Genomic DNA, 26,392 nt, shown 5'->3' with positions numbered 1-26,392 from the left:
GGTCCTCTCAGTCAGAGTTCATCTTCACTTACATTGATTTTCTCTCAGGAACCTGTTCAAGTTTTTCTCTCCTCTAGCAAAGAGATCTTCGAGGACCTCTAGCCCATGGGACAAGTCTATACACGTCTGAACCCTAAATGGGATCACAGACTGTTTGGCTTCTTTCCCACAATGTTCCTGAAGCTCGTGCAAAACAACAGGACTGGATAGACATCTGTGTTCAAGGTTGTGACGAGCATCATGTCGGGGTCATTACCTGAGACGCTGATCACCACCTGCGGAGGTCCGTCTTGCAGACCTTGACTTAGTGACAGATGAATGAATGCACTCACACACACAGAATACAGTGCTGAGTGGGCTAGGGATGGTCATCAACCGCTTTCAGAGGGCGACTGCGGCTAACTGACCACGACTCCTTGTTCCTCTTAGCATTTATTCAGTATAGATTTAATAACAGAGGTTCTAAGTCAACACGCTTGTGGATAATTAACATGGTTAAAAAGTGGTTTTATGAATAAAAGCTTTTGGTTCTGGGGCCTCGAATAAACACCATTAATGACCTCCTCCTGAGAGGACCATCCAGCACAAAGTTTACATGAGTAAACAGCTAGAGTAGAGACAAAGGGATGTGGGGTAAACAGACTTAACTGGGGAAGCTTCTGTTATCTTAATCTTTACACCTTATGACTGAATATTCTAACATAAGAACTGGCTCTCTTCAGCCCATCTCATTAAAACCTTTTGGCCTTCCAAAAGGTTAGAGACTATATATTATAACTGTTCCCTAGTATTTCCCTTAATATTTTGCCAGCCACCCTGAGTGAATCCCAACATCAGGTTTGTGAACATTCTGGAAGGGGCAATAATTCCACAAAACCTGTGGGACACTTAGGAAGCAGTCTGTGCAAGGACAAGAGGCTCTAATCCCACATGAAACACCATAAATTCTTTTTTTTTTTTTTTTTGAGTTGGAGTCTTGTTGCCCAGGCAGGAGTGCAGTGTTGCAATCTTGGCTCACTGCAACCTGCACCTCCCGGGTTCAAGCGATTCTCTTGCCTCAGCCTCCCAAGTAGCTGGGCTTACAGGTGCCCACCACCATGCCCAGCTAATTTTTGTATTTTTAGACAGTGTTTCACCATGTTGGCCAGGCTGGTCTCGAACTCCTGACCTCGTGATCCACCTGTCTTGGCCTCCCAAAGTGCTGGGATTACAGGCGTGAGCCACCACACCCAGCCGACAGTCACTTAATAAATAGAAAGCTCATCTAAGAACAAAAGGTCAGACAACCTTGCTGTAAGAAGCTGTTCATTTTTAAAGCAGAATCATGAAAACATGAGAGCTGGTACTATACACCAGTATAATGCCAAATATCTTTTATCTGGAATATGATTAAAGCCAAATGACCAAGATGTCTTCAGGAAGGCACATGTGATAAATATATTTTAAAGCCCTGGTTCTCATCTACAATTGAGGCATTTTTAGGTATTTCAGATCATCAGGGGTGACACAAAAATCTTCAAAACAAAACCAATGTTAAATCAATTTTATTTAAAGCCATAAATAAATAAGCCAAATAACACTCAAGTCTGAGAGGGCTGCCCTCTTTTTAACAATGCCATAGTCCAAAAAGACTAATACTAATTGCTGATTCAGCTCACAATATCACCCCTTTCCAAACAGCACATTCAAATGCTCAAGAAAACATTTTTAGTCTGTGAGTCTCCCTAAAAAAAAAAAAAGGAAAACATTTTATGGGCACCTTTTATGGGCATTTGAGATTCACAAAGCAATGGACCATGGGTCTGCCCTCAAGGAGCTTACAATGTAGTTGGAGAGACACAAAACATCCAGACAGATTTGAGGGGCTGGCTCAACCTCCACACCTCTATCTGAACAAAAATGATCACTGGCTTAAGTCCGCATGTTTTAACAAATAAGCCACAGGAATATCTTAGCAAGTACACGCTATATCAAGTTTCAATTTAACATATCAAAACAAGAGTTTTTATGTTGTTCATTTATATTTGTATTCACTCAGGTTTCCACTCAATCAAATTAAAAAAAGAAAGACATAATTCCAAGCCAACGCTACCCTAGTGTTTGCTGTCCTCGATGGAGGAATAGCAGGTTCATGTCCTAGAACTTCTCCACAGTTCCACATCGTGAGGCCAACTTCAGCAGTTTTTACTGCCAAACCAATGTGTAAATTCAGAAAGTGTGTAGACAGTGCCCCATCCTACCTCGGGATCCATACTGATGAAATCATTCAGGTTCATTTTGGAATCTAGAAAAATACATGAAAAAAGATGTCCACTGAAAACACAATTTTTAGTTTAACAGCAATAAAACAAGGCAGAACACCAAAAGCAGGTAAAATTATCCAAATGGATAAGGGCTCAAAGTCACTTCTGTGGTTTTCTTGCCTCAAATGTATAACTTCAATCCAATCGTGACAAAACACACACACCCAAATTGAGAGAAACCGTACATCAGAGAAGAGGGAACTACACAGAGAGTGAGAGCTCCAGAGATCAGCAGAGGGGTCCCCCTGAGCCTCTGGCTAAGTACTGATCTTCTCTTCTATGGAATGAAACTTCAAGAGGCCAGGGAAAAAAATCACCAGGAAGGAGTAGATCTAATAATACCCAGAACTTCCACAGGGCTGGAAATAATTCATGTCACCACCAGCCAGAGTGGAGAGAACTTGTAACATGCAGCATTCAGTAGTGTCCTCAGAAGGGTCATGTCAGAGTAGCGGGACTAAGTCAGCCCTCAATGAAAGGCTGCTCTGAGCCAGGCACAGTGGCTCACACTGTACCTCAGCCTGGGCAAGAGAGTGAGACTCCATCTCAAAAAAAAAAAAAAAGGGTTAATCCTGGCCAGCATGGTGGCTCATGCCTATAATCTCAGTATTTTGGGAAGCCAAGGTAGGAGGACTGCTTGAAGCCAGGAGTTCAAGACCAACCTACGCAATATACTGAGTCCCTATCTTGAAAAAAAAAAAAGTCAATTCCATAACTAAACCCAAAGGCTGCTATATTAATGGATGTAACTAAAACATGCATGAATTTAAATTCTGTCTTCTTTTTTTTGAGACAGTTCACTGCAATCTCCACCTCCCAGATTCAAGCAATTCTCCTGCCTCAGTCACCTGGGTAGCTGGGATTACAGGCATGCACCACCACACCTGCTAATTTTTGTTTGTTTGTTGTTGTTGTTATTGTTGTTGTTTGAGACGGAGTCTTGCTCTGTTGCCTAGGCTGGAGTGCAGTGGCACAATCTCGGCTCACTGCAACCTCTGCCTCCCGAGTTCAAGTGATTCTCCTGCCTTACCTCCCAAGTAGCTGGGACTAACAGGTGCGTGCCACCACATCCAGCTAATTTTTTGTATTTTTTGCAGAGATGGGATTTCACCATGTTGGCCAGGCTGGTCTTAAACTGTCCTCAGTTGATCACCCACCTCAGCCTCCCAAAATGCTGGGATTACAGGCATGAGCCACCGTGCCCAGCCTAAAGTCTGTTTTCTTGAGTCATTTTTTGTTTGTTTTTTAAATTCCTTATTTTTTTAATAAAACACTACTCATTCACCACAAGTAATTCACACTTATCCTAACTTCTAAATACATTCCTTCAATAAATACAGCATTTGAAGTAACGAATTTACCATATAAGAGAATATTACAATTTGATTAAATTATTACATGGGAAACCAATATGTTTACCCCATGCTTCAGAGTAGAGTCCCTCTAGGTTTAATTTCAAGTGCAGGAGGCTCCTGTTAAACTAACTATAGATGAGGCCAAAAAGACTCCTCCTGTAAGAAGTCCCTCTTTGAGGCTGGGCATCGTGGCTCATGCCTGTAATTCCAGCACTTTGGAGGCTGAGGCAGGCAGATCATGAGGTCAAGAGATTGAGACCAGCCTGGCCAACATGGTGAAACCTGTCTCTACTAAAAATACAAAAATTAGCTGGGTGTGGTGGCAGCTGCCTATAATCCCAGCTACTCGGTAGGCTGAGGCAGGAGAATTGCTTGAACCAGAGAGTGGGAGGTTGCAGTGAGCCAAGATCATGCCACTGCACTCCAGCCTGGGGACAGAGCAAGACTCCATCTCAAAAAAAAAGACAAATCCCTCAATGTGCTAACTGAGCTGGCGGCTTCCTAGCTGTCCACCCCTAGGCAAACATCTTAACCTTCCTGCATTTCATTTTATTCATCTATCACATGAGAAAAATACAACCTGCCTCACTGAGTTGTGGTGAAAATTAAACTAATATGGGCCTGGAACAGTGGCTCACCCCTGTAATCCCAGCACTTTGGGAGGCCAAGGTGGAAGGATCACCTGAGGCCGGGAGTTCAAGACCAGCCTGGCCCACATGGAAAAACCTCATTTTTACTAAAAATATAAAAATTAGCCAGGTGTGGTGGTGCACGCCTGTAATCCCAGCATCTCAGGAGGCACAAAAATCACTTGAACTGGGGAGGTGGAGGCTGCAGTGAGCTGAGAACCTGCCACTGCACTCCAGCCTGGACAACAGAGTTTCAAAAAAAGAAAGAAAATAATTGGGCCGGCAATGCTCGCCTCGACAGCACATATAGTAATTGGGCTGGCAAAAGTCCAGCACAAAATAGCATCCAAAGAGTAGTGGTCATCAAAACCACAGGAATTGCCCCAGTTGGACCAGGGCTGACAAGGGATTCACTAAATGTCTACTATGCACTAGGATCTGCCTTAGGTGCTCACATCCCGAGGGTAAACGGGTAGCTGCTGAAGGCACACGGTGCCCAGACCAGGCCCTGTAGAGCAGGTTGCCAGAGACGCTAAGGTAGACCCCTCAAGCCCTCTCCTAACCAGGGAGCTTCTCCAGTTCTCATACTGAGGCCAGAAAGCAGCTTTGTGTACCGAGAAGCAATTCCAATATAAATTTTTTAAATTACAAGAGCTTTTCTTAGGGAGCCTCAAAAGTCAGAGTTTGAACCCTCACTTAGTGTTCAGTCCCCTCAAATATGCCAAATGTATTTTTTACTTTCTTCCTTGTTAAAGTTTTTTTTTTTTTTTTTGAGACAAAGTCTTACTCTTATCACCCAGGCTGGAGTGCAGTGGTGTGATCTCAGCTCACTGCAATCTCAGCTTCCCATGTTCAAGTGAGTCTCCTTCTCAGCCTCCCAAGTAGCTGGGACTACAGGCACACACCACCACACCTGGCTAATTTTTGTATTTTTAGTAGAGATGGGGTTTCACTATGTTGGTCAGGCTGGTCTCAAACTCCTGGCCTCAGGTGATCCACCTGCCTCAGCCTCCCAAAGTGCTGGGATTATAGGCATGAGCCACCGTGCCCAGACTCTTATTGAAATATGAGCACTACTTGCCTATTTTTCTGACTTGCTGCAGAGCTCACAGAGCACTTTCACACAGACTGTATTATCCATGTGTTGGGATGATCTCACCCCTAAGTGGGAATATTGTGAATTACTTACAAATGTAAATAATGCTTCAAACTCATATGAATGCCAAACAATAGTAATAGGGTGAAAAACCTATTATCTTCTTAAATGTCAGGAAAATGAGGCAAGTGGTACAATAAAACCAGCTACGCTCACCTCTGTCTAATGCAGATTTGATTATACAGCCAAAGAAATGACATTTCACACATCATAAGGATGCAATGGGGATTTCTTTCACCAGAGCACGAAACCCTACCATAGCAAGGTGCTACTACTCCTACTGTTAAATGATACAAGCATGCAAGTCTCCTGATGTCCAGTGCCCCATCAGTAGCAATATCCAGCAGTTTCCAGGTGCCCTGGTTCTGATTCTTAACACCCTGCCTGGTCAGGCACGGTGGCTCCCGCCTGTAATCCCAACACGTCGGAAGGCAGAGGCAGGTAGATCACCTGAGGTCAGGAATTCAAGACCAGCCTGACCAACATGGAGAAACTCCGTCTCTCCTAAAAATACAAAATTAGCTGGGCGTGATGGTGCATGCCTGTAATCCCAGCTACTTGGGAGGCTAAGGCAGAAGAATCACTTGAACCCAGGAGGCGGAGATTGCAGTGAGCCAAGATTGTGCCATTGCACCCCAGCCTGGGCAACAAGAGCAAAACTCCATTTCAAAAAAAAAAAAAACAAACCCTTCCTCTTCCATGAATTCTTAAGCCTTCTAGTCCTATTCTCTGTATCTCAATTTCTTTTTTTTTTTTAGAGATAGGATTTCACCATATTGGTCAGACTGGTCTTGAACTCCTGACCTCAGGTGATCCACCTGCCTTGCTCGGCCTACCAAAGTGCTGGGATTACAGGCATGAGCCACGGCGCCCGGCCTATTTCTGAATCTAATACATACACAGAAGCAGTATTTCCTATTACCTCCTTATTATTCATGAAGTTTTATTCAAAGAATGACCTGACTTTTGTTCTCCATTCAGGAAAAATGCTAATGTGTACGTGATCAATCAGAACTCCCCTCTGAGAAGGCATCCGGGCTCACCTCCAGTCTCAATGCAGGGATATGGTGGAGGAGGCTCTCTCCAATTCCCACTGGAGTCTTTCATGTGAGATCGGTCAGAAGCAAAGTTCTTCAAATATGAATCTGCACGGATCACTCTAAATTTCCTGCAGACAAATCAATATACACTCACATTAGGGAGGTGTCATGTTTTAAATTCTAACTCAATTTTTATATGGACTCATTTCCTATGATATGCACAAAACTACTCATGCATTTCTGTATGGTTAATAACATATAGGCCACTTTACCACCTATTAGAGAAGCACAGGAAATGATCGACTAAAACCCAAAACAGAAAGGCAAAGGCACAAAAATATATCTGCTTGCCTTGATTTACTTGATTTGTGTATCAAGGGCAAGGGGCATGATTTTCTGTTGCTGCCATCACAGCCCTCTCAATGGTGACAGCATGAGTATCCCCCCCAAACCCCAAACAAAAAGACTATAAGAAAAATCCCCAACCTGCTTGAAATTAAATGTTTGAGATCTCATCACACAAACTTTTAAAAGAATGTCAACCTTTTATACGATGGATAACTTTTAAAGCTTTAAAACATTTTGAATCTTCTGTGTTGCAAGCACTCTTAAATACCAACTCAATGGTGATGCCAGACAAGTGATTTTTACAAAACAATTGTCAAAAAAAAGAAGCTCTGTGGAATTGTCAAGGTCTTACTTCAGAAAATAAGTAAATCCATCCCGAATGTCCTCACCTCCTAAACTGTGGATGAATGTCTTCATCAGACTTAAAGGCATCTTCTACATAAGTGTCAAAGGGGCAGGGAAACGGCAAGACAGTATCGAGGTCATAAATGAAGCTCTGTCCTCCACTTGAAACATGAAGCAAAATGACATGGTAATCCTAGAAGTAAAAGTTGCTGAAGTTAACCCAGGTTACTTCATGATGATGAAATCCCAGTATTCATGTGCATACATTATCACCAAAATGGATACAAGACTGCTACAGCCCTCCTTATGATAGCAAAATAAAATAAAGCAAACACAGTACCCTGAAAACAGACTAAATGTCCACAGACAGGGAAATGGTTAAATAAATAATGGAAATGTTCATAGACATTAAATGCGCATCCTCTGACCCTGCAATTTTACCTCTAGAAACCTATATATATATATATTTATTTTTTTTATTTTTTTTATTTTTTGAGATGGACTCTTACTCTGTCACCCAGGCTGGAGTGCAATGGCGTGATCTTGGCTCACTGCAACCTCTGCTTGCTGGGTTCAAGCAATTCTCCTGCCTCAGCCTCCCAAGTAGCTGGGACTACAGGCACGTGCCACCATGCCCAGCTAACTTTTTGTATTTTTAGTAGAGATGGGGTTGTACCATGTTGGCCAGGCTGGTCTTTGAACTCCTGACCTCAGGTGATCCATCTGCCTCAGCCTCCCAAAGTGCTAAGATTACAGGCGTGAGCCACCATGCCCAGCACCCCCTGCTATTTGTTAAAAGCTATGAGTATATAAAGACACACGTATATGTATATAAAGACACATGTGCACATTCAGAAGTACATTTGCATGCATATGAATGCAGAGGAAAACATCTGCCAGGATCTCTTCCAAACTAATAACAAAGGAGGCTTCTGGAGTCAGCCTGGAGAGGAGAAGGAGGACTTTAATTTCTAGTTTGGAACCACTTTTGCAATTAAAAGAAAGGAAAAAATATTTTTTAAAAAAAGAAGTTAGCCAAGCCTTCATCTAGCCACGAAGGGAGAAAGAAAAAGACAGCTTCTCCCACACAGCTTTGTCATAGCGTGGATGTTCATACTGGCAAAGGGCTGAAAGGAGATGATGAAGGGACATGAGCACATGTGGTGCTCTGAGTTCTTCCAAAGAAAAACACTCTCACAGAGAATAGCACTGTGAAATAAAAGCCATCTAGCAACATTAGTAAGACCATCTTATATTTCCACAATATTTCAGAGTTTAAAAGGCACTTTCTTTCTCAAATATCATTCTACTTGAGCCCTATACAAACCCTATGAGGTAGGAACAATACTTAAGACTAGGGATGTTGTGCCTTTAAGAGCCTGAGTGCTGCCTTTGGCTCTAAGTCTATCTTAGCAAAACAGAAAGAGCATCCAAAATGAATGCCTAGTCTCTAGACTTCCCCAGATGCATCCCACCCTTTATGCCCCCAAAACAGTCCACCACTCCTCCCATTGGGTCTGCTCATATCATTCCCCTCTATCTGCAGAAACCTTCTCTACCTCTTTCTACCACACAAGCTCCAGCTAAAGGCATTCTTCCCATGAATCAATTTTTTATCTTCTCCCACCTCTTGCCAGAATCTCTGCCCTACCCAAATTCTGTTTCTCTCTTAACATCTTCCAATTCATATATACAGGTCTGTTGTTGATTTGAGACAGAGTCTGTCTCTGTCACCCAGGCTGGAGTGCAGTGGCACAATCCTGACCCGCTGCAACCTTCCCCTCCTAGGTCCAGCGATTTTCCCACCTTAGCCTATCGAGTAGCTGGGATTATAGGCACGCACCACCACGCCTAGCTAATGTTTGTATTTTTAGTAGAGACGGGGTTTCACCATGTTGACCAGGCTGGTCTCAAACTCCTGACCTCAAGTGATCTGCCTGTCTCTGCCTCCCAAAGTGCTGGGATTACGGGCAGGAGCCACCGAGCTCAGCCTCCTATCAAAGTTTTTTTAAGCTGCTGGGAATATACTGACTGGGACGTGCAAGTGACCTATAGATGCCACCATCTGCTCCATGTTATTTGGTCTAAGACAGTTGTACTATAGGCATATTTTCCTTTTTTTTTTTTTTTTTTTTTGAGATGGAGTTTTTCTGTTGTTACCCAGGCTGGAGTGCAGTGGCACAATCTCGGCTCACCGCAACCTCCGCCTCCCAGGTTCAAGCAATTCTCCCACCTCAGCCTCCCGAGTAGCTCGGACTACAGGCGTGCGCCACCATGCCCAGCTAACTTTTGTATTTTTAGTAGAGACAGGGTTTCACTATGTTGACCAGGATGGTCTCGATCTCTTGACCTCATGATCTACCCGCCTTGGCTTCACAAAGTGCTGGGATTATAGGCGTGAGCCACTGTGCCCGGTCTATAGGCATTATTTTCTTTTAAATTTTTGTTTTGAAATTGTTATAGGAGGACAGGCGCAGTGGCTTACACCTGTCATCGCTGCACTTTGGGAAGCCAAGGCGGATGGATCACTTGAGGCCAGGAGTTTGAGACCAGCCTGGCCAACATGGCAAAACCCCATCTCTACTAAAAATACAAAAATTAGCTGTGCATGGTGGCACATGCCTGTAATCCCAGCTACTTGGGAGGCTGAGGCAGGAGAATTGCTTGAACCTAGGAGGTGGAGGTTACAGCAGCACTGCACTCCATCCTAGATGATACAGCGAGACTCTATCTCAAAAAAAAAAAATAATTCCTATAATAGTTTTTTTAATTTTATTTATTTATTTATTTAATTGAGTACCCAAGTAGCTGGGACTACAACCGCCTACCACCACGCCTGGCTAATTTTTGTATTTTTATTAGAGATGAGGTTTCATCATGTTGATCAGACTGGTCTCGAACTCCTGACCTCGGGCAATCCACCTGCCTCAGCCTCCCAAAGTGCTGGGACTATAGGCATGAGCCACCGCACCCGGCCTGAAATTATTATAGGAATGATTTTAAATGACTACTGTGGTAGATACATTTGTGATGTCCTAGACTCTTACCCATTTAGCACACGAAGGGATGTCGGCAATATGTAGTCTGGCTACACATAAGAATTATTCAGAGACTGTATTAAAAATATAGTTTTCTGATTTAGTACATCTAGAAAGTGGTTCAGGATTTAGTGTTCTTGAATTTTACTCACTTCTACTCACTAGTGTCTCTACTCACTCAGTGAGGCCTACCTATGCCCTACAACAGGACAGCAGTGAGGCAAAGAGAAATCTGCCAGAGGAGGTGGGGAGACTGCTTGCAACAGGATTCCCCACCTTGTGGTGCCATGAGATGTGTAAGGGGGACAAGGCTACAGGTTCTTCCCCTCCAAGTTTCCCTAGGACAGGGAGTAAGACCATGACTCAGAATCAGCTGAGCTATTCAGCAACGGGGATGCCTTCTCGTGCACAAGGACCATCTGTAACAGGGGTTAGGTACCACTGCTAACAGTAACTGCCAACACTTCCTGAGCACCAGTAGCAGACACCAGGAAAAGGCTTCTGGTGCAGTATCTCATTTAAGCCTCACAACTCCACTGACCAGAGGGAGACATTGAAGAGAGAGGGTCAATAACCTGTCCAGATCCCACAGCTGACCAATGAGAGGTCTGGAACTTAAAACCAGTACACCTGACTCCAGAGCCCATGCTCCTAATCCCAGAACTTAGGGGCTTGGGCTTTCATGTGAGAGCACCAGATCACCTGCTGGCAACAGAACTGAGAATGTCAGCTCTATGAGGCCAGGGTTTTTCATCTGTTCTTTGCCTGGCATATAAAAGACACTCAATAAATATGTTAAATAAATAAGTAAAGCCAATCAAATGATAAATAATTTTTTTATTTTGAGACGGAGTCTCGCTCTGTCACCCAGGCTGGAGTGCAATGGCCACAATCTTGGCTCACTGCAACCTCCACCTCTAGGGCTCAAGTGATTCTCCTGCCTCAGCCTCCCAAGTAGCTGGGATTACAGGCACGTGCCACTGCACCCAGCTAATTTTTGTGTTTTTAGTAGAGATGTGGTTTCACCATGTTGCCCATGCTGGTCTCAAACTCCTGACCTCAGATGATCCACCCGCCTTGCCCTCCCAAAGTGCTGCGATTACAGGTGTGAGCCACCACACCCAGACAAATGATACATAATTTTAAATAAATATCCAGAGACTAGGAGTTTGTTACATTTAATCAGTGTTGCTTTTCACTTTGTTTTCATGTTTATTAGCATAAAAACTCCTTTTTTTTTTTTGATATGGAGTTTTGCTCTTTCTGTCCAGGCTGGAGTGCAATGGCTCGATCTCAGCTCACTGCAACCTCCACCTCCCAGGTTCAACCAATTCTCCTGACTCTGCCTCCCAAGTTTTTAGTAGAAAAGGGGTTTTACCATGTTGACCAGGCTGGTCTCAAACTCCTAACCTCAGGTGATCCACCCGCCTCAGCCTCCCAAAATTCTGGGATTATAGGTGTGAGCCACCATGCCCAACCCTGGCCTCCATTCTTAAGGGGAATGGGTTAAGGTGACATGTAGATTTGTACTGGAAAGGATCCAGGTCTGAGACCCAGTTCTGCCTCTCACCAACTATGCGACTCTGAGCTACTCACTTTGCTTTTCTGTGTTTATTTCTTCCCTGAAACATAAAGGGGTGGGAGTAGATCTGTATTTTTCAAATGCCAGTCATGTTCATCTGGGAGTTCATCAAGAACACTAACTCCTGAACTGCTCTCTAGATTTACTAAATCAGAAAACTACATTATTTGTTCATTTATTTATTAAAACTGGGTCTCTCTCTGTCACCCAGGCTGGAGTGCAGTGGCGCAATCTCAGCTCATTGTAGCCTCCACCGCCTGGGTTCAAGCAATTCTACTCCCTCAGCCTCCAGAGTAACTGAATTACAGGTGCATGCCAACACGCTCAGCTAATCTTTGTATTTTTTTAGTAGAGATGGGCAAGACTGGTCTCGAACTCCTGGCCTCAAATGATCCACCTGCCTCGGCCTCCCAAAGTGCTGTGATTACAAGCATGAGCCACTGTGTCTGGCCTAATTTTTGTATTTTTATTAGAGATGGAGTTTCACCACAGTGGTCAGGCTGGTCTGAAACTCCTGGCCTCAAGTGATCCATCCACCTTGGCCCCCCAAATTTCTGGGATTACAGGCGTAAGCCACCACGCCCAGCCAAAAACTACATTTTTAACACAGTGTCCAGGTAATTCTAATGTGTAGCAAGACTACATGTTGCCAAAATTCCTTCCTCTGCTAAAGGGATAAGAGTCGAGGAGATCACAAATACATCTACCATTTAAAATCATTCCTATAATAATTTCAAGGCCGGGCGCGGTGGCTCAAGCCTGTAATCCCAGCACTTTGGGAGGCCGAGGCGGGCGGATCACGAGGTCAAGAGATCGAGACCATCCTGGTCAACACAGTGAAACCCCGTCTCTACTAAAAATACAAAAAATTAGCTGGGCATGGTGGTGCGTGCCTGTAATCCCAGCTACTCAGGAGGCTGAGGCAGGAGAATTGCCTGAACCCAGGAGGCGGAGGTTGCGGTGAGCCGAGATCGCGCCATTGCACTCCAGCCTGGGTAACAAGAGCGAAACTCCGTCCAAAAAAAAAAAAAATAATAATTTCAAAACAAAAAGTTAAAAGAAAATATACCTATAGTATTTCCACCTTAGACCAAATAACATCTATTCTCAAAAGATCAATTTATTAATAATGACCATAGCCTTTCTCTACTGCATAGGCTACTTCCGCTTTACCAAAACATACAGAACACCAAGAGGTTACAAGTCATAATGTGTCGGTACTCTTTGTATTAACTGTCTTACCCAGATCACAGGTCCATCTCCAGGTCTCGCTTGTTGCTTCCAGATAGGTATCTACAAAACACAATGCATTTCATAAGCCATACCCTCAGTTAAACCACTACTAAATTCTTTAACCTTTTTTTTTGAGATGGGATTTTTTTTTTTTTTTTTTTTTTTTTTTGAGACAGAGTCTCACTCTGTCGCCCATGCTGGAGTGCAGTGGCACGATCTTGGCTGACTACAACCTCCACCTCCCAGGTTCAAGCAATTCTCCTGCCTCAGCTTCCTAAGTACCTGGGCTTACAGGCATGTGCCACCACACCTGGCTAATTTTTTGTTTTTATTTTTTGGTAGACACAGCTTTTCACCGTATTGGCCAGGCTGGTCTCAAACTCCTAATCTCAAGTGATCTGCCTGCCTCAGCCTCCCAAAGTGCTGGGATTACAGGCGTGAGGGGGTTTCACTATACTGGCCAGGCTGGTCTTGAACTCCTGATCTGAAGTGATTCACCCACCTCAGCCTCCCAAAGTGCTAGGATTACAGGCGTGAGCCACTGCACCTGGCTAAGACGGGATCTTGGTATGTTGCCCTGGCTGGAGTGCAGTGGCTACTCACAGGTGCAATCATAGTATACTGCAGCCTTGAACTCTTGGCTTCAAGTGATCTGCCCACCTCAGCTGCCTCACAAGTAGCTGGGACTACAAGCATGTATCACTGTACCTGACAACTACTAAATTCTTTAAAGCAATACATGTATGAGAAATAAAATACTTTTAAGCATGCAAAAAATCAAGGTGAAAGAATGAATGAAGAGGAAGAAATCAAATTTTTCTAAGTGTCCCCAACAATGAAAGCTCTCAAGAGCATGGCCGGGCGCGGTGGCTCACGCCTGTAATCCCAGTACTTTGGGAGGCCGAGGCGGGTGGATCACAAGGTCAAGAGATCGAGACCAACCTGGTCAACATGGTGAAACCCCGTCTCTACTAAAAATACAAAAAATCAGCTGGGCATGGTGGCACGTGCCTGTAATCCCAGCTACTCAGGAGGCTGAGGCAGGAGAATTGCCTGAGCCCAGGACGCGGAGGTTGCGGTGAGCCGAGATTGCGCCATTGCACTCCAGCCTGGGTAACAACAGTGAAACTCCGTCTCAAAAAAAAAAAAAAAAAAAAAGAGCACAAGCTATTGAATGATGTTCTTTGGAGAGTGAAAAGGGATCTGAACTAGGAATCAGAAGTCCTGGCAGGTATCAAATGTTGCTTTTCCATTTAATTATTCAGAGGGCCACCCTAAGTCTTTATTTCCTCATCTATAAAATGAAGAAAGTTGTCCAAACCTTGCCTATTTCACAGGGCTTCCATTGGGATCAAATAAGATGATGCTTGCAAATGTGTTTTACAAAATATGAAGAGCTTACTTTTTCTAATTCTTCATATAAGTTGACTGCAGTTCTATTTAAACTCCAGAGACAAATCCTTACTTTAAAACTGAGAGTATGTGTCTCTAAGCAATTAAAAAAAGTCTACCTCTTCCATCTTGAATTTTAAAAAAGAAAAAAAAAATGGTCAGACACAGTGGCTCATGCCTGTAATCTCAGCACTTCGGGAGGCTGAGGCAGGCAGATCACCTGAGGTCAGGAGTTCAAGACCAGACTAGCCAACATGGAGAAAGCCCATCTCTACTAAAAATACAAAAATTAGCCGGGCATAGTGGTGGGCGCCTGTAATCCCAGCTACTTGGGGGCCTGAGGCACAAGAATCACTTGAACCTGGGAGGTAGAGGTTACAGTAAGCTGAGATTGCACCATTGTACTCCAGCCCAGGTCATAGAGTTAGACTCCATATCAAAAAAGTAAAGAAGAAAACACAGGCCTACATTAATAGCTAAAGAAAAGGGACTTAAATCTGTGTAGATCATCACATATTTCCTTACCTAAAGTAAGAGACTAGGCTGGGCATGGTGGCTCATGCCTATACTCCCAGCACTTTGGGAGGCTGAGGTGGGAGGATCACTTGAGGCCAGGAGTTCAAGACCAGCCTGGCCAACAGAGTGAAACCCCATCTCTACTAAAAATTACAAAAAATTAGCTGGGCGTGGTGGCGCATGCCTGTAGTCCCAGCTACTCAGGAGGCTGAGGCAGAAGAATCACTTGAACCTGGGAGACAGCGGTTGCAATGCGCCGAGAATTGCACCACTGCACTCCAGCCTGGGCAACAGAAGGGACTCAACCCTTCTAACCCAATCATGCCTTGTACGGAAAAAAATCTCAGTCAAAAGCAAACTTTTAAATGTTGCTGTATTTTATAATGCACACTTCAGAAAAGTACTATACCCATGCTATATTTAACTTCTTTTTTTTTTTTTAGCTTCTAATGTCATCCTAAATCTCTTATTTTCTTTCTGCAATCACTCACCAACTTACCATCTTCCTCTCGTTAGATATGAAGACAGCATAACATTCTTCTAAAGGATACTGGTCATGGTTTTTGATGTATTCACAGAGCTTCCAAATATTTTCTTCACTGAAATAAAATAATTGTTTAATCAAGGTGAGGGAGAACACTCTATGTGTCTTTTAGATTTGAACAAAATACTGATGATGACATCAAAAAGTTGGAAAAGACCTTAAATACCATGTCATCCAACAACGCTAAAGTTTGAATCTCCTCTAAAATATCCCAACAAGTTGTTATTCAACCTAGAGTGTGTGTAAACACCTTTCCACACAGAGCTCATTACCTCCCCCAGCAATGCTTGTACCTGAAGGCATTTTTTTAACTAATAAAATATGTCAATATTCTACGAGTTTTGGGCCCAGCAACTTGAGATATAGCTGAAATTCCAACTCAACCACTTACAAGGTAAGAAGCTTTGACCATCTTGACCTCTATAAGAATCTGCTTTTCTCATCTGTAAAATGGGCATAATCACATCATACTGTAAACACACAAAAATTTTAGTTAACACTGGTTCTCTGCTCTCTTGAGAAACAGGGCAGGATGGGTGTTTTGGGTAGGAAGCCTCCTGTCTGGAAAGAATCAAGAGTAATTATGTGATATGTTCAGGAACTCATGTAGGGGCAATTCCTGTGAATGAGATTCCCCAAGCGCCTCTAGCAAGGAAGGGATATAACTTTTATTTTTTTATTTGATTTATTTTAATTTTTTTTATTTTTGGAGACAGAGTCTCACTTCATCTCCCAGGATGGAATGCAGTGGTACAATCTTGGTTCACTGCAACCTCCACTTCTTAGGTTCAAGTGATTGTCATGCCTCAGCCTCCTGAGTAGCTGGAATTACAGGCACACACCACTACACCTAGCTACCTTCTGTATTTTTAGTAGAAATGGGGTTTTACCATGTTAACCAGGCTGGTCTCAAACTCTTGACCTCAAGTGATCTGCCCACCTCAGCCTCCGCCTCCCAAAGTGCTAGGATTACAGATGTGAGCCACCACGCCCAGCTTATTTTTATTTTTAGAGAGAAGGTCTTGCTATGTAGCCCAGGTTGAAGTGCAGTGGCGCAATCACAGCTCACTGCAGCCTCAAACTCCCAGGCTCAAGCAATCCTCCTGCCTCAGCCTCCCGAGTAGCTGAGACCACAGATGCACACCACCACACCCAGCTAATTTTAAAAATTCTTTTTCTGTGTGTGGAGACAAGGTCTTGCCACACTGCCCAGGCTGGTCTTGAACTGCTGGGCTCAAGCAGTCTTCCTATCTTGACCTTCCTAAGTACTGGGATTACAGGCATGAGCCACTGTGCCTGGCCTTCTGGAGAGGCCTGACTTTTAGAAAGTTCTTTCTCATACTGAACTGAAATCAATCCTCCTGTACCTCTGCCCCAGATGAATCTCTCTTCTACAAGACAGGTCTCTGGCCCTGTGAAGCAGTGGTCAGAACCCGCCTAAGTAAAGCGATGCCCAGTGCATCAAACAGAGCAGTAACTGAGCTGCACCCCCATCTACAGGAAACCAGTCACTGCGCGCGGTACTCACAGCTCAGCTGCTGGCTTCCTGTCTTTCTTTAATAAGACACACAGGACATTTGCTCAAAATGAGCTACACCAACACTATTCACAGAACGTGATTCAGTCTGTCAAAGCCTAATTTCTTTTTTTTGAGTAGGGCAGGCGGGATGGCGTCTCGCTCTGTCGCCCAGGCTGAAGTACAGTGGCGCAAACTTGGCTCATTACAACCTCCACCTCCCGGGTTCAAGCAATTCTCCTGCCTCAACCTGCCAAGCAGCTGGGACTTCAGATGCATGCCACCACTCCTGGCTAATTTTTGTATTTGTAGTAGAGATGGGGTTTCACCATGTTGGCCATGGCTGGTCTCAAACTCCTGACCTCAGGTGATCTACCTGCCTCAGCCACCCAAAATGCTGAGATTACAGGCGTGAGCCACCATGTCCAGCCCAAAGCCTAATTTCATCTACATAATGCTACCTAAAAATGAAGCAAGGCATGAACAGCCCTGAAGATGGTCACCATCGTATGGAAATAGACACTCTTTCAGTTCATAAATCTTTGCCTTGCCTATTTCAATGCTCCATAAAACTAGGCTTAAAACATAGAAGTTGAATATATTTTTCTCCCATGGTTTTCCTTTTCCCTAAAATAACTAGGAAACCACAAGGAAAAAGTGGTGGTCGTGGTTAAAAAAAAAAAAAAAAAAAAAAAAAAAAAAAAAATTTCAGGAGAATATTGCTACTGATACTGAATTCTTCATACCTTATGTGATACAGAGTAATAAAAATTGTAGTCTCAGCACTTTGGGAGGCCAAGGCGGGCAGATCACGAGGTCAGGAGAGCAAGACCATCCTGGCCAACATTGTGAAAACCCATCTCTACTAAAAATACAAAAATTAGCTGGGCATGGTGGCATGTGCCTGTAAACCCAGCTACTGAGGAGGCTGAGGCAGGAGAATCGCTTGAATCAGGGAGCTGGAGGTTGCAGGGAGTTGGAGGTTGCAGTGAGCCGACATCACGCCACTGCACTCCAGCCTGGCGGTAGAGTAAGACTCTGTCTCAAAAAATAAAAATAAAAACAAATTTACTGCCTGGGCCAGGCGCAGTGGCTAATGCCTATAATCCCAGCACTTTGGGAGGCCAAGGTGGGTGGATCACCTGAGGTCAGGAGTTCGATACCAGTAGGGCCAACATGGTGAAACCCTGTCTCCACTAAAAATACAAAAATTAGCTGGGCGTGGTGGCACATGCCTATAACCCAGCTACTTGGGAGGCTGAGGCAGGAGAATCACTTGAACCCAGGAGGTGGAGGTTGCAGTGAGCCAAGATTGTGCCACTGCACTCCAGCCTGCGACAGAGCAAGATTCTCTCTTAAAAAAAAAAAAAAAAAAAAAAAAACAAAACTGTTTCAACATGACATATGTATATATACAGTAGATCAATTTTTCTTAATCTAAATGTTCTAAGTCCAGGTTTGAAGAAGACATTTATCTGTCTGACCTATAGAAGTTTTTGGAGAGTTTACCGTAAATATCTTCAAGAGCCTATAATGTACAAAATACTGTGCTAAGTGCTTGGAGGATATGATGATAAATTAGAGCTTATAGACCATGAGCAGAGACATACAAATCCATAAATGGCAAGCATCATAGAAGGCCATAAAAGATGCATGCAGAAAGGAAGAGGGAGTCATTAATTCTGAGGGATATGGGAAGAGGTATGGGTTTTCATTTCTCTTTGTTTATTCCCCTCTAAGGGTGGGCTTTGAGTTAACACAAAGAGGCTGGGTGAGGTGGCTCACACCTGTAATCCAGGCACTTTGGGAGGCCAAGGCAGGCGGAACACCTGAGATCAAGAGTTCAAGACCTCAGATCACCTGAGGTCAGGATTTCGAGACCAGCCTGGCCAACACGACGAAACTCTGTCTCTATTAAAGAAAAAAAAAATAGCTAGGTATGGTGGCACAAGTCTGTAATCCTAGCTACTTGGGAGGCTGAGGCAAGAGAATCACTTGCACCCACAAGGCAGAGGTTGCAGTGGGCCGAGATCGCACCACTATACACCAGCCTGGGTGACAGAGTGAGACTTCATCTTAAAAAAAAAAAAAAAAAAAAAAAAAAAATATATATATATATATATATATATATATATATATAAATAGCCAGGTGTAGGAGCACATGCCTATAATCCCAGTTACTCAGGAGGCTGAGACACAAGAATCACTTGAACCCAAGAGGTGGAGGTTGCAATGAACCAAGATCACACCGCTGCACTCTAGATGGGGGCGACAGAGCAAGACTCTGTCTCAAAAAAAAAAAAAAAAAAAAAAAAACAACCAAAGAGTTCATGAATCCATAGACACCATAAGCACAAATGGTAAGGTGAATACATAATGTGGCTTGAACATACTTTGTCTGTTATTTTTTAAATATATGTAAATGTTACATAGAAAAAAAATGTAAACTTCATGAAAGTCACTGAATTTTTAGTCCCATTTAGTCAGTAACTGTTTTTCAAGAGCACAGTGAATATCATATAGGAGAATTCCATGAAAGATTTGATGTTAAAAAAAAAGTGGGGGCGGGGATGTGGTCTTATACTTGGAAATGCGAGGCGTCACAGCTGAAACAGAAATATCTGTAGGTACGGTGCAGTAGCTCACACCCGTGATCCCAACACTTCAGCTGAGATAGGAGGATGGCTTGAGCTCAGGAGTTTGAAACCAGCCTGGGCAATGTAGCGAGACCCTGTCCTGGAAAGAGAAAGAGAAAGAGAAAGAGAAGGAAAAGGAAGGAAAGGAAGGAAAAGAAAGAATGGGAGGGAGGGAGGGAGGGAGGGAGGGAGGAAGGAAGGAAGGAAGGAAGGAAGGAAGGAAGGAAGAGCTGTGGAAGAATTAGAGGAAACTATTGTAAAATTAATATGTAACCAAAAAAAAGCCCAAACAGCCAAAGCAATCCTAAGCAAAAAGGACAAAGCCAGAGGCATCACACTACCCAACTTCAAATTATACTAGAAGGCTACAATAACCAAAACAGCATGGTACTGGTACAGAAACAGACACACAGACCAATGGAACAGGTTAGAGAACCCAGAAATAAAGCCACACATTTACAACCACCTGATCTTCAACAAAGTCAACAATAACAAGCAATGGAAAAAGATTCCCTATTCAACAAGCGATGCTGGGATAGCTAGCTAACCATATGCCGAAGACTGAAACTTGACCCCTTCCTTTCACCATTTACAAAAATCAATTCAAGATGGATTAAAGATCTAAATGTAATACCTAAAACTATAAAAACCCTAGAAGAAAACCTAAGAAATACCACTCTTCAGACATAGGCCCTGGCAAAGATTTCATGATGAAGACTCCAAAAGCAATTGCAACAAAAACAAAAATTGAAAAGTGAGACCTAATTAAAATAAAGAGCTCTGCACAGCAAAACAAACTATCAATGGAGTAAACAGACAACCTATAGCCAGGCGCTGTGAGACCCATGCTTGTAATCCTAGCACTTTGGGAAGCCAAGGCAGGAAGACTGCTTGAGCCCAAGAGTTCAAGACGAGCCTGTCTTACAAAAATAGTGAGACCCTGTCTCTACAAAAATTTTAAAAATTAACCAGGCATGGTGGCGCACACCTCTGGTGTCAGTTATTTGGGAGGCTGAAGTGAGAGGATTACTTGAGCCTGGGAAGTCAAGGCTGCAGTGAGCTGTCGTAGTGCCACTGCACTCTAGCCTGGGTGACAGCATGAGACCCTGTCTCAGAAAAACAAAAACCAAAACAGACTACCTACAGAATGCAAGAAAATATTTGCAAATTATGCATCTGATAAAGTCTATCCAGAATCTGTAAGGAACTTAAATCAAAAAGCAAAAAACAACCCACTAAAAATAGGCAAAGAACATGAACAGATACTTCTGAAAAGCAGACATACAGACGAGAGCAGTGGCTCATGCCTATAATCGCACTTTGGGAGGCCAAGGCACACAGATCACTTGAGGTAAGGAGTTCAAGACCAGCCTGGCCAACATGATGAAACATCGTCTCTACTCAAAATACAAAACTTGGCTGGGCGTGACGGCACATGCCTATAATCCCAGCTACTCCAGAGGGTCAGCTGGGAGAATCAATTGAACCTGGGAGGCAGAGATTACAGTGAGCCAAGACTGAGTCACTGCACTCCAGCCTGGGCAACAGAGTGAGACTCGGTCTAAAAAAAAAAAAAAGTAAAAACAGATGTACACAGTCAACAAGAAGCATATGAAGAAATGCTCAACAACACTAGTCATTATTAGAGAAATGCAAATGAAAACCACAGTGAGACACCATCTCACTCCAGTCAGAATGACAATTTAATAAAGTCAGGCCAGGCACAGTAGCTCACACCTGTATTCCCAACAGTTCAGGAGGCCAAGGCAGGAAGATTGCTTAAGCCCAAGAGTTCAAGACCAGCCTGGGCAACATGGCACAACCCCATCTCTATAAAAAAATATAAAAATTAGCTGGGCATGGTGGTGCATACCTACAGCCCCAGTTACTCAGGAGACTGAGGTGGGAGGATTGATTGAGACCAGGCTGCAGTGAGCCATGATCGCACCACTGCCCTCCAGCCTGGGCGACAAAGTGAGATTCTGTCTCAAAAAAAAAATTAATAAAAATGAACAAAAAAATAAAAATAATTTAAGAAGTCAAAAAAGTGGTGATGCACACCTGTCCTCCCAGCTGCTCAGGAGGCTTAGGTGAGAGGATCACTTAAGCCCAGGAAGTTGAGGCTGCAGTGAGTTATGATCATGCCACTACACGGCAAGCCTAGGTGACAGAGTGAGACACTGCCTCAAAAAAAAAAAAAAAAGTCAAAAAATAACAGACATGGGCAAGGTGGTAGAGAAAAGGGAATGCTTAAATACTGGTGGGAATGGAAATTAGTTCAGCCACTGTGGAAAGCAGTTTGGAGATTTTTCAAAGAACCTGAAACAGAACTACCATGCGACCTAGCAATCCCATTACTGGGTATATACGGAAAGGAATATAAGTCCTTCTACCATAAAGACACATGCACACATTATGTTCATCACAGTACTATTCACTATAGCAAAGATACAGAATCAACCTAGGTGCCTATCAATAGTGAACTGCATCCAGAAAATGTGGTATAGATCATCACTATGGAATACTACACAGCAATGACAAAGAGTAAAATCATGTCATTTGCAGCAACATGGATGGAGCTGGAGGCCAAGATTCCAAGTGAATTAACGCAAGAACACAAAACCAAACACTGAATGTTCTTGCCTATAAGTGTGAGCTAAACATTGAGTACACATAGACACAAAGAAGGAAACAGTAGACACAAGGCCTACTTGAGGGTGGGGGGTGACAGGAGGATAAGGGTCAAGAAATGATCTGATAGAGTGCTCACTACCTGGGTGACAAAATAATTTCTACACCAAACCCCCAAGACATAGACTTTACCCATGTAACAAATCTGCACATGTAACCCCAAATCTAAAATAAAAGTTGAAAGGGAAAAACAGATTTTCATTACATCAAAACTCAAACAAAATATGTGATTGGATAATATTGTAAATGTTCTTTAGACTCTAAACAAAAGCATAAGCGACTCAAAAAAAAAAAGAAAGAGATGTGGATTTGCCCCAAGCTGTCAACTGATGGTCTTGGCAGCAGAAAGACTGGGACTCTGCAGGGGTTCCCCGTGATGGGCTGAGGTCAGAGATGCATGCAGACGGGGAGGATCCCTGGCACAAAGCAGGTACTCCACAATTGTTTGAAAAACACAAAACAAGTCAGGATCAGAATTGCTCTGCCAACCACAGAGTCCCACACAAATACCGGCTGCCACTATCATCATTAAGCAGGGTCTTGAAGCGTAAGTAACATCTGAGATGCTCAGTGATTTATGTTACCCAAACTACCCAGAACCAACGCGTGGCCTATTGCAAGTGCTGTATAAATGTAACCATTACTATAATGACAACATGGTTAAGATCATGGTTTCAGGCGTCAGAGAGCCTGAACTGGATTTCTGGCTGCTATTACCTGGGTGACCTTGGCAAGTTACACCAAACTCTCTGTGTCTCCATTCTCTTCCAAAATTAAAATAACCTTCACCTCAGTCTGAAACCCCACAAGTTTCAGCAGAGCAACTTCCAAAGGTTTTCAGAGCTCCACTCTTCCTCACTCCCAAGCAGAGATCTGCAGAGCAAATCCAACCAACAGGCACCAAGCACAGGAAAGGCACTATCGACCCAGAAGTAAACAGGAGGCATTCATTTCAAGTTAAAAAACCTGCAGGATGGCCGGGCACCGTGGCTCACACCTGTAAACACAGCACTTTGGATGGGTGGATCACCTGAGGTTGGGAGTTCAAGACCAGCCCGGCCAACATGGTGGAACCCTGTCCCTACTAAAAATACAAAAATTCGCTGGGAGTGGTAGTGGGCGCCTGTAGTTCCAGCTACTGGGGAGGCTGAGGCAGAAAAATGGCTTGACCTGGGGAGGCGGAGGTTGCAATGAGCCAAGGTTGCGCCACTGCACTCCAGCATGGGCAATAGACTGAGACTCTGAAACTCTGTCTTAAAACACACACACACACACACACACACACACACACACACACAGCTGCAGGAGTCAAAGTAGTGTGGTGTCCTACCTGATGTGTTCAGACAGGTTAGAGCACTGGGTCTCAGCAAGAGGTGATTTTGCCCCCCAACCTCTACAGGACACTTAGCAATGTCTGGAGACATCTTCAGTTGTCACATCTAGGGCTGGGGTGGTAACAGCATCTAGTGGGTAGGGGCCAAGGATGTTGCTACACATCCTGCAATACATAGGACAGCCCCCACAGCAAAGAATTTTTATGCTCAAAATGTCACTAGAGCCAAGGCTGAGAAACCCTGTGGTAGAGTGGTCATCTCTTACCGCTCTTCTACAAGACTGCTTTACTTCAATACTCCAATTGCACCAGCCTCCTCGCTGTTCTTGTCATACTCACAGCATGATTCCTTCTCAGAGCCTTTGTACCTGCTATCCTCCCTGCTTAAATAACCATCCTTCAAAAGTTGCAAAGCTCCCACCCTCTTTCTTCAGATCTCTGTTCAAGTCATCACCTGATCAACAATGTCTTCTCAAAACAGCCTAATAGAAAATAAGTCACCATCCTTTATCTTATTTTTCTCACAGCACTTAACACCACCCAAGCATGGCTTACTCATTTTTGTTGTTTTTTGTTTAGTTTTGAGATGGAGTCTCGCTCTGCTGTCCTGGATGGAAGGCAGTGGCACTGGCTCACTGGAACCTCCACCTCCTGGGTTCAAGCAATTCTCCTGCTTCAGCCTCACAAGTAGCTGGGATTACAGGTACCCACCACCCTGCGCAGCTAATTTCTGTATTTTTAGTAGAGGCAGGGTTTTTGCTTATTGGCCAGGCTGGTCTCAAACTCCTGGCCTCAAGTGATCCATCCACCTCCGCCTCCCAAAGTGCTGGGATTACAAGCGTAAGCCACCACACCTGGCCTTGTCTGCTTTTCTCTCATCCAAATATAAGAAACAAAAATTTCATGAGGGAATTTGTCGATTTTGTTCACTGCTATATTCCCAGTGTCCAGAAGTGTGCCACATATGCCAAGTGCCTAATAAACATTTATTGAAAGAATGAATAAAACAATATATGGACATTAGGGAGGAGAACTAACAGGATTTAGAAGAGACGAAGGACAGAAAAACAGTGCCGTAGTTAAGACGCGTGAACTTCAGAATCACAAAGAGGTTCCAGTTTCAGCACCACCACTTGCTAGACGTGTGATCTGGGGGCACACAACAGCCTCTCTGTGACTCAGGCTTTTCCTAGTAAAATGAAGACAACGATAATAAAAGAAGTTACCTCCTGGACATCGGTGGAAGCACCTGGCACTGAGCCTGACATGCAAGCAGAGCCAAACAATCTGTTAAGCTCTTGGTGGCATTGGTTTAGTGAGCAGCAGAAGGGGGAGGAGTAATTTTAGAGAGCCCTGAGGTTTCCTGTGCAAGGACTGGAAGCTGGGGAAGAAGCCATTACTCAGGAAAGAGCAGGTATGGGAATGAAAAAGGACCAAGGCAGGGGTGGTGCTTCAGCTGCAGAGGTGGCCTACGACAGTGATGCAATGCGTGGACTCCAGGGCCAGACTCTGCCCGTAAATTCCCACTCCTTCATTCACAAGCTATGTGGCCCTGCGCAAATTACTAGCAGCCCTCTGTGCTTCAGTGCATCTTTAAAATGCATCTTTAAAATGAGGATAACAATACCTACCTCTTAGAGTGACCCTGATGCTCAGTGATTTATGTTACCCAAACTAGCCAGAACAATGCGTGGCCTAAAGCAAGTGCTGTGTAAATGTAACCATTATTATAATGACGACATGGTTAAGATCATGGTTTCTGGCGTCAGGGAGCCTGAACTGGATTCCTGGCTATTAGCTGGGTGACCTTGGCAAGTTACACCAAACTCTCTGTGTCTCCATTCTCTTCCAAAATTAAAATAGCCTTCACCTCAGTCCGAAACCCCACAAGCTTCAGCAGAGTAACTTTCAAAGGTTTTCAGAGCTCCACTCTTCCTCGCCCCCAAGCAGAGATCTGCAGAGCAAATCCAACCGACCAGCACCAAGTACAGGAAATGCACTACCGACCCTATGATTCCGGACGAATTCCCAACCCCATCCAATAGCCCACGCTCTACTCAAAAGACGAGAGCTGCCATTCCCGCTCCCTCCTCCCGCAGAAACTGTAGAACCCGCCGGTCGACGCCGGGAGCGTCCCCGAGAAGGGGCCGGGAAGAGAAGAGCCACGGTTGCGACTCGCGGCCCAGGAGCCGGGGAGACCAGGAGACTGCGCCCGCGCCTCCTCACCAGTAGCAGCTGCTGTAGACACAGGCGTCGCGCGGGGGGCTGGCCGGCTGGTACTGGGCGGCAGCGGGGCCATTACCCTCCATGGCCGGCTAGCTCAGCCAGGGCCCCGGCCGCAGGAAGACCGACTGGACCTGACGTAGCAAAGGAAGCGGCTGCCGTGTAGCGGCCCGCACGCGTTCCCAGGGCGGGATGGGCGGAGCGCGCGGCGGCCGGGGCAGTTTCTGGATGGCGAGGCCAAGAGCGCGGTGGGGCGTGGCCTGGGCGGGGCTAGCAGCCTGAGTTCCTGGCGCGGGAATCCCCGGACGAAGTGGGCGGAGCTCGGGGCGAGAGGCGCAGCTTCCTGGGAGGGTGGAGCCCAAGCGAAGTGGGCGGGTCGGGGGTGGGGTAAGTGGCGCGAGTTCCAGTGGACGGAGCCCCGGACGAGGACGACAGCGTGGTTCCGGGTAGGCGGGGCCCGGATGGTGGGTGGAGCCTGGGGTGGGGTGGGGCGGGGCGGGGGCGCGTGGTCT

At 44.6% G+C, this 26,392-nt stretch overlaps 1 protein-coding gene across 1 annotated transcript; it reads right to left on the bottom strand.

Moving 5' to 3' along the window:
- Positions 1-1,527: 1,527 nt before the first annotated feature.
- Positions 1,528-26,139, bottom strand: WDYHV1 (WDYHV motif containing 1). The gene is made up of 6 exons (XM_032253041.1): positions 25,884-26,139; positions 15,437-15,536; positions 13,039-13,089; positions 7,221-7,369; positions 6,487-6,611; positions 1,528-2,284 (listed from the first exon to the last, which is right to left on the bottom strand). Exons 1-6 carry the CDS (start codon positions 25,964-25,966, stop codon positions 2,175-2,177), a joined length of 618 nt encoding a protein of 205 aa, XP_032108932.1. The 5' UTR covers positions 25,967-26,139; the 3' UTR covers positions 1,528-2,174.
- Between the last annotated feature and the right edge of the window lie 253 nt (positions 26,140-26,392).

The sequence above is a fragment of the Sapajus apella genome, unplaced genomic scaffold (assembly GCF_009761245.1).
Source record: "Sapajus apella isolate SASKATOON/1434 unplaced genomic scaffold, GSC_monkey_1.0 scaffold3, whole genome shotgun sequence".
In the NCBI taxonomy this organism is placed as follows: Eukaryota; Metazoa; Chordata; class Mammalia; order Primates; family Cebidae; genus Sapajus; species Sapajus apella.
Note: the sequence above shows the minus strand (reverse complement) of the source record. Positions and strands in the feature narration are given on the sequence as shown.

What these genes read in the sequence shown, in the direction of transcription:
- WDYHV1 (XM_032253041.1), bottom strand. Translation starts at nt 25,966, where the DNA reads ATGGAGGGTAATGGCCCCGCTGCCGCCCAGTACCAGCCGGCCAGCCCC. An exon ending in GTCTACAGCAGCTGCTACTG is followed by an intron (nt 15,537 to 25,883) that starts GTGAGGAGGCGC and finishes ATTTTATTTCAG; the next exon opens with TGAAGAAAATATTTGGAAGC. An exon ending in ATTCATCCACAGTTTAGGAG is followed by an intron (nt 6,612 to 7,220) that starts GTGAGGACATTC and finishes ATTTGTCTGCAG; the next exon opens with GAAATTTAGAGTGATCCGTG.